An 8688-nucleotide genomic window follows, 5' to 3' on the forward strand; every position below is an offset into this window, starting at 1 on the left:
GCACAACCTGTAGCCACCAACGGATCACCCTCCCCTATCTTGTACTCCTCATCCCTCCTTTCCTCACCACCTCAACCCCCCCCCGGCCCAATCCTGACTGCTCATCTATCCCTCCCCTCATCTCCCCTCCTTGAATGCTCTCCCCCCCTCTCCCACCCACTCTCCTCACCCCTCTCTCTGACTCCTCTACTCGCCCCCGGACTCACCTCTCACATCCCCTTCCGCTGCAGTACGGCTTGAAGAAGAAGGAGGAGAAGGAGGCGGAGGAGAAGGCGGCTATGGAGCAGGCGTGCGAGGGCTCTCTGACGCGCCCCAAGAAGGCCATCCCGGCCGGGTGTGGAGACGAAGACGACGAAGACGAGGAGAGCATTCTGGACACCGTGCTCAAGTTTCTGCCCGGGCCGCTGCAGGACATGTTCAAGAAGTAGAAGCACTCTGTATGTACGCCCAAACAAACGGCCCGACGCCCAGGGGAGCCGCTCTGGTCAAGCCTGGGCTGGGTGGAGGGGAAAGAGGGGGATTTGAAATATATACATACAAAGGGGGGGGATGGTGAGAGAGAGCTTGGGGTTGGTCGGTGCATGGGGGGAGATGTGTGTGTGTTTGGTTATTACAGGGGGAGGATGGAAGATGAACAGGGTTCTGCTGACGTTGGACATTTGGGAGACAGCGCTAAAGGTTTCTGGGAACATAATTATGAAATCTTTACTATAGAGATAGAGGCTACACACACTGCCTTCCTAGAAAATTTGTATTCGTCCTTTTTTTCTTGCTTTTTTCGGTTTTGTTGTTTTTTTTACTTCCATTTTGTACAGAAAGAAAATGTGTTGTCGCGACGATGACGACGCTAGCCGACTCTTTCAGGGCACCGGCGACGGCGCTCGGGTGACTCTGGTGTTTCACACTTCAACATTCCTAAAACAAATGACACCACACATCGGTCAGGTCAGGTGTTAAGACTGTTGAGGTCATCTCCCATATGTAAGGGATTGGCGGGGAACGGCATGCTGGGAAAATAATGTTAGTCCTCTCACTTATGGTGTGTTTTTTTTAGTAGAGAAAGAAAAGAAAGATCGATGGGACATTTTGATTTTTACTTTACTGCCAATTTTCTATTTTTATAGTAATCCCTGGTGGTTGATCCCTGTCTTGGATGATCGTACAATCCACGTGCCTTCATATCTTCATCTTTAGTTGAGGATTGCCGCTGAGGCTGATACCAAGGGTGCATGCACTTGTCACATCACAGCTTGAGTCAGGTCTATGGTTGTCACGCAACATGATGTGATTAATGTCTTGTTGACAGAGCAGATTGCATCAGCGTAGATTTGAAAGAACACCATCGTAGTGAATGCTATGTTTAGGTTCTCCTCAAAGACTTAAGAAATGGCGTGCAGAAGCGGAAGAATCCTTTCGATAACCTGCTATCTAATAGAACTCAGACATGGATGGTCCATTGTTATTTTCATCAATATATGAATACCTAGGCCTTCGTGTGTGCCCCTACAGGGGGGACTTCAACAAATATTCTGCTCTAACCCTTTAGGAAAATGTTCGATCCAGTTTAGCTGTTTACACTGCCATATTGCCAGACTTCTAAAGCTGTTTCCCAAGATGTTTCACCCGTTTATGGACCAATTTCTATAATCAACCACCAGGAAGGTTAGCTCAGATTGTTGAAGAGCTTTCCAACCTTCTTATCCCGGCAAGGGAAGTTTACGATCACAAATCTTCTTTCCTACCTTCTTTCCTTCCTACATTCCTTCCTATCTTCTTACTTAACGTCAGACATATTTACCGTTGCATGCGTTAGTGCTGTCCCATGGACAATCAAAACACAGGATGAGGTGGCTGTAGCCAGTACTTTACATGATGTCATTTCCTGTCACATATTAAGTACAATGAAAATGGTACATTAAGCACTTGACTAACTGATTCCTTATAAATTATTTTCTTGAAGTATATTATATATATATATATATATATGTTTACACCTTACTTTCAACGCAAAACATTATTTTCAGTTTTCCGTTGGCTTAAAGCACTGCTACAACCTTTCTTCCCCGATCAATGGTTCCCCCGCTCTGATGTAAAATCAGAATGCTAAAACAACAGACATCCAGACCAAAGAAATATTAGAGATACTGACTTATTTCTTTAGTGATCAGCGCCACCTAGTGTTTAGACAGAACACTGACCTCTGAACTGTGAGGTCTATGCATTCAAACATGCAGTGGACTACAAAGCAGAATATAGGGCCAACCTATCCAAATACACTAAATTGCACTCGGTACATAAATAAGTATAAACAAATACACCTTCATAAGTTAATTCAGCATTAAGCCTCAAACAAGTATATTGTATCGAAGTAAGTGGAACGCCTACATTTGTTTTTTTAAAGAGGAAAGTAAGAGTACTTCCACGTCATTCAAACCATTAAGTAACGTGTTTGGTCACATGCAAACGCTACAGAATGATGCACATTTCTATCTAGTAAACTACTTTCTATACATAGGATAATGATCCAGTGTATAGAGAAAGCATGATGCTACACCAAGTACACGGAAAGAGGTAATGATTCTGTAATTATCTGCTAACTATCTTTAGGTGCTTAGTTGTTGGATAATAAATTACCAATGCATTAGATTGTGAAATAGAATTACCTAAATGATGAATAATATCAAAAAACAACATAATTATAAGCATTACTGTTTTTCTTCTTTTTTTTTGGTTTGGTTTTCTAACTCAGATAGGATCTTCTCACTAGACAAAGCCATAATGTTTTAATTGCAATAATTATGTTAATTGTTTAAAATAGTCCCTCATTGGAGTTAAATCTCATGTTTGTTTGTATGAATATTATTTATTGCATATCTTTTTGTGAACCCTCACTTTGGTTATTTATCCAACAATATACGCAAAGATGAAAAGTGTCTACATGTACTTGTATTTCTATATCTCTATGTATGTACTCTACATGTCTATGTTTATATGTGTGTCTCTTTCCTACGTTCTCGTGTTGTGAGTGCATTGGGGCTGCCCCAGTCTACGTTCCATTGTCTTCAGAAATGATTCAGTGCACAGGCGGTCTGCTGTGGGGTGCCATGTCAAAACATGTTGAATACATGTGGAATAATTCATCCTTCTCATTGTACGCATGCTAACCAAATGCCAAAAGATTACAAAAATAAAACTATAATATTATAGTATAAGTAACTTTCATTCTAACAATGATAATTTGTAAGTATGATAATAATATAATAAATACTGTGTTAGAATCTCTGTATCTCTGATTGTCTGCTTGCAACAGAATCTATGTTTTTTTGATCCAGAAGATTATAGGCGGTGGAGGGGGGGGGGGGGGGGAGGTGGGGGTCTCATCTGGTCTAGTTTAGTTTAGTGTGGTCTGGTCTGGGCAGGTCGTTGTCTGGTTTGGGCAGGTCGGGTCTGGTCTTGTTTAGTCTAGACTGGCCTAGTCTGGTCTGGTCTGAGCTGGTCTGGTCTTGTTTAGTCTAGTCTGGCCTAGTCTGGTCTGGTCTGGTCTGAGCAGGTCTGTTCTGGTCTGGTCTTGTTTAGTCTAGTTTCGTTTAAAGGTTGTTCTGGTTTAGTCTGGTCGAGTCTAGTCTAGTCTGGAATGGCCTCAGCTTGATCCGGTCTGGTTACGTCTGGTCTAGTCTAGTCTGCAGGGCTAGTGGTTGTTTTATTGTTCTGCTTGCAATCTTGTGCATTTTATATTTAATAAATTAAAATAAACATTTAGATAAGATGGTGATTTAGTTTGGACAGGAATGGCTACTCTTAAAATATTTTTCAATTATACAAGGGGATGCGCAATTACGCAAAACACAGTATTTACAATATTAGCGTTTATGATATTAACCAAAATGTGTTTTTAGTAAAATTTTGAGTTGTATAATTTTTGTCTAACTGAATTATTCTCTTATTTATTTTGTCGTATTCAACCCGCTGAGGGTGTGAAATCATCATGGTTTAACAGCTCACCTTGGATAACCATGCATCCCTGTCACGTTTCCATGGAGATGATCCCAATGACGGCGTGAAAACTTGGAAAAAATGAATGTTCCCATAAATCAAGGGGCAAGCTGCTGTAGTAGGGTGCTCGACTCGATGGTGAAGTTACTGGGTCCGATCCCCCAATGTCCACAGACAAATCTGTAGGCATCTTTGTGCCCTAAGACACCCCTACCTGATTCTTAACGACATGTAGGCCTACCTTAAATTTACTGTGTGTTTCCTGGACAAAATTGTCCAAGCTAAATAGTTCTACACAAATAAACTGCCCACGAATCAGATCTGCCATTCAATTTAGGACTTTGCATATAGTAGGCCTACAGCTATAGGGTGGCGTTTAAGACCCTCTCTCAACAGGGCACGTGTCAGGGCTTCAGAGCATGTGGGCTGCCTCTGTGAAGGGCTGAATACCTCCTCTTTATCATCAGCTTTCGTCGGTGATCATACTCAGCTGGCTCATGGCCAGGCACGCGGAAAGTCAGTCTGAGGGGGGGTGCTGAGAGAGAGTCTATATAATGCTGTCATAATAAATGCTGCGCAACATCCATTGTTTACAGAGACGAGATGACGGGTGACGTCACATTCAGGGCTCCGCTCTGATAAACACTCTACTGGTGTGTAAAAAGAGTTCTGCCAACTTGCCACTGTTATTCACAAACGTTAGCAAGTAAACAATGTGGAAATTAGAGTCAACTCGGCTGGTACTGTGCTGAATTTCACACACTAACAACATGTCGACAAACTGTTGCGGTCCGGGATTATACACAGCGTTATAATTACGATTAAGGAGGTTATTTCTAAAGGTTTACAAAGGAAAGTGACAATCCAGAGTTACGAGTTGTCTGATATGAGCAAAGTGACGGTTTCTCCGTCAAGTGAACCGTCCGTCTTTGCTCTTTTTTTGCCAACCAGTTTACGTGCGGGATTCCAGAATCAAAACGATAACATTCCACGTGTCTATTAATATGGCAGCAACATTTTACACCAGTTTTAGAATGTTCACTACAACAGATGTTGAACACCAACATGCTTATGTAAAATCAGCATAGTACCATATTCAGCTATGGACAGTTCTGCGTTTTGCGTCATAGCCTACGTCTGCCTACACAGACAATTGATTTGTTCAGAAAACTGAATAAAACATAGGGGGTAACACTGTCGGTTTTATCAAATGAAACATAAGGGGTAACACTGTTGTTTTTTATCGGTCGTCATGAAACAAAAATAAGGGGTAACACTGTTGTCTATGTCAAATAAAATATAAGGGGTAACACTGTCGTTTTTTATCGGTCGTCATGAAAAAAGCATAAGGGGTAACTGTCGTTTTTATCAAATGAAACATGAGGGGTGACACTGTCATTTTTCTTTGGTCGTCATGAAAAAAACCATAAGGGGTGACACTGTTGTTTTTTATTGGTCGTCATGAAAAAAAACATAAGGGGTAACACTGTTGTTTTTCTTTGGTCGTCGTGAAAAAATACATAAGGGGTAACACTGTCTTTTTTCATTGGTCGTCATGAAAAAAAACTTGAGGGGTAACTGTAATTTTTTATCGGCCGTCATGAAATAAACATAAGGGTGTCGATATTTATCATATTTATGTCGATATTTATCAAATAAAACAGGTGGTAACACCGTTGTTTTTCTTTGGTCGTCATGAAAAAAAACATAAGGGGTAACACTGTTGTTTTTTATTGGTCGTCATGAAAAAAAACATAAGGGGTAACACTGTTGTCTTTGTCAAATAAAATATAAGGGGTAACACTGTCGTTTTTTATCAGTCGTCATGAAAGAACCATAAGGGGTAACACTGTTGTTTTTTATTGGTCGTTATGAAAGAAAACATAAGGGAAATAATAGAAATACACACATACATTTTAATGTCATGTATATCCTCTTTATTGATGATTGATTATATTGTATTGTCATCGCCTCTGTGGTGCAGTGGAGTGAACTCTGCCTAACCCACTGGAGACCGGGGTTCAAGTCCAGTTTCTGTCTTCTGTTGGAATGTTGTTATTTATCAAATAAAACATACGGGGTAACACTGTTGATTTTCTTTGGTCGTCATGAAAAAAAACGTAAGGGGTAACACTGTTGTCTTTGTCAAATAAAATATAAGGGGTAACACTATCGTTTTTTATCAGTCATGAAAAAAACATAAGGGGTAACACCGTCGTTTTTTATTGGTCGTCTTGAAAAAAAAAACATAAGGGGTAACACTGTTGTTTTTTATTGGTCGTCATGAAAAAAAACATAAGGGGTAACACTGTTGTTTTTCTTTGGTCGTCGTGAAAAAATACATAAGGGGTAACACTGTCTTTTTTCATTGGTCGTCATGAAAAAAAACATAAGGGGTAACTATGTCGTTTTTTTATCGGCCGTCATGAAATAAACATAAGGGGTAACACTGTCGATATCTATCAAATAAAATATAGGGGGTAACACCGTTTTTTTTCTTTGGTCGTCATGAAAAAAAACATAAGGGGTAACACTGTTGTTTTTTATTGGTCGTCATGAAAAAAAACATAAGGGGTAACACTGTTGTCTTTGTCAAATAAAATATAAGGGGTAACACTGTTGTTTTTGTCAAATAAAATATAAGGGGTAACACTGTTGTTTTTCTTTGGTCGTCATGTCAAATAAAATATAAGGGGTAACACTGTTGTTTATCTTTGGTCGTCATGAAAAAAAACACAAGGGGTAACATAAGGGGAAAAAAAACATGCCTTGTCACCAATCCTGTTTGTGATATACATGGACAGGATATCGAGGCGTAGTCGTGGTGGGGAGGGGTTGCAGTTCGGTGGTCTGAGGATCTCGTCACTGCTTTTTGCAGATGATGTGGTCCTCATTGGATCATCGGCCTGTGACCTTCAGCACTCACTGGATCGGCTGGCGGCCGAGTGTGAATCGGCTGGGATGAGGATCAGCACTATGGCGACACATTAGTGCCATAATTCACTAATGTGATAAAAGATGCATTCAGGCGTATTATATTATTCCACACGCATAGATATTAACTGCGAGCGCGCAAATGATCTCTGCGCGCGCAAAACAGCCTCTCGCGCGCGCAAATTACCTCAGCGCGCGCAAAACCTCTCGCGAAAGATGTTTTTACGCTCTCGCTCGAATTTAATTTTGGCACTATGGGGGAGGGAACCAAGGCAGGGCGGGCTTTCCTATGATTGGCCGTTTCTGAAGCGCGATATTTGATTGACAGTCCTCCTCAGCCCTCCTCTCATTCAATTCTGAATTGTACAGTAAATGGCTGAAACGATAGTTACTTATTGTAACTCTAGATTCTATGAGTATAGGCGCAGCCTTTTAAGGCTATCGCTATTGGGTTATCCCTAGGCGTGAGCCGTAGCACTGAACAATTTGTTATCCCCGACCACCAACAGCGTGGGCCTCAATTACGTCCGCGTGCGGCGTGCCTCAACGACGTCCGCATTTCGCAGATATAGTCGGGCGCCGGCGGACGTTCTGCTCCCAATAAACAGCTTTTCTTCAGCTATTTAAAGGACATGAGGCCGACACTTAAAAGTCTGCGCCTATACTCATAGAATCTAGAGTTACAATACGTATCGTTTCAGCCATTTACTGTACAATTCAGAATTGAATGAGAGGAGGGCTGAGGAGGGCTGTCAATCAAATATCGCGCTTCAGAAACGGCCAATCATAGGAAAGCCCGCCCTGCCTTGGTTCCCTCCCCCATAGTGCCAAAATTTAATTCGGGCGTAAAAACATCTTTCGCGAGAGGTTTTGCGCGCGCGAGAGGCTGTTTTGCGCGCGCAGAGATCATTTGCGCGCTCGCAGTTAATATCTACGCGTGTGGAATAATATAATACGCCCGAATGCATCTTTTATCACATTAGTGAATTATGGCACTAATGTGTCGCCATACAGCACCGCTAAATCTGAGGCCATGACTCTTAGCAGGAAACCGGTGGATTGCTTACTCCGGGTAGGAAATGAGTCCTTAGCCCAAGTGAAGGCGTTCAAGTACCTCGGGGTCTTGTTCGCGAGTGAGGGTACTATGGAGCGTGAGATTGGCCGGAGAATCGGAGCAGCGGGGGCGGTATTGCGTTCGCTTTACCGCACCGTTGTAACGAAAAGAGAGCTGAGCCGCAAGGCAAAGCTCTCGATCTACCGGTCGATCTTCGTTCCTATCCTCACCTATGGTCATGAGGGCTGGGTGATGACCGAAAGGACGAGATCGCGGGTACAAGCGGCCGAGATGAGTTTTCTCAGAAGGGTGGCTGGCGTCTCCCTTAGGGATAGGGTGAGAAGCTCAGCCATCCGTGAGGAACTCGGATTAGAGCCGCTGCTCCTTTACTTAGAAAGGAGTCAGCTGAGGTGGTTCGGGCATCTGGTAAGGATGCCCACTGGGCGCCTTCCTTGGGAGGTGTTTCAGGCACGTCCAGTGGGGAGGAGACCTCGGGGAAGACCCAGGACTAGGTGGAGAGATTATATCTCAACACTGGCCTGGGAACGCCTCGGGATCCCCCCGTCAGAGCTGGTCAATGTGGCCCGGGAAAGGGAAGTCTGGGGCCCCCTGCTTGAGCTTCTCCCCCCGCGACCCGACCCCGGATAAGCGGATGACGATGAGGATGAGGATGAGGAGGAAAAAAAACATAAGGGGAAACACTGTTG

At 42.8% G+C, this 8688-nt stretch overlaps 1 protein-coding gene across 2 annotated transcripts in view; it reads left to right on the plus strand.

Annotated features, from left to right (window-relative positions):
• The window catches only part of cplx2b (complexin 2b), a 35440-nt gene extending 32158 nt beyond the window's left edge, over positions 1–3282 (plus strand). For both annotated transcript variants that reach the window (XM_060063211.1, XM_060063212.1), the window contains exon 4: positions 231–3282. In XM_060063211.1, the coding sequence (XP_059919194.1) occupies positions 231–428 (198 nt within the window). In that variant the 3' untranslated portion in view covers positions 429–3282. The remainder of the gene's footprint in view (positions 1–230) is intronic.
• Positions 3283–8688: the final 5406 nt, after the last annotated feature.

This window comes from Gadus macrocephalus, chromosome 10 (assembly GCF_031168955.1).
Source record: "Gadus macrocephalus chromosome 10, ASM3116895v1".
Lineage (NCBI taxonomy): Eukaryota > Metazoa > Chordata > Actinopteri > Gadiformes > Gadidae > Gadus > Gadus macrocephalus.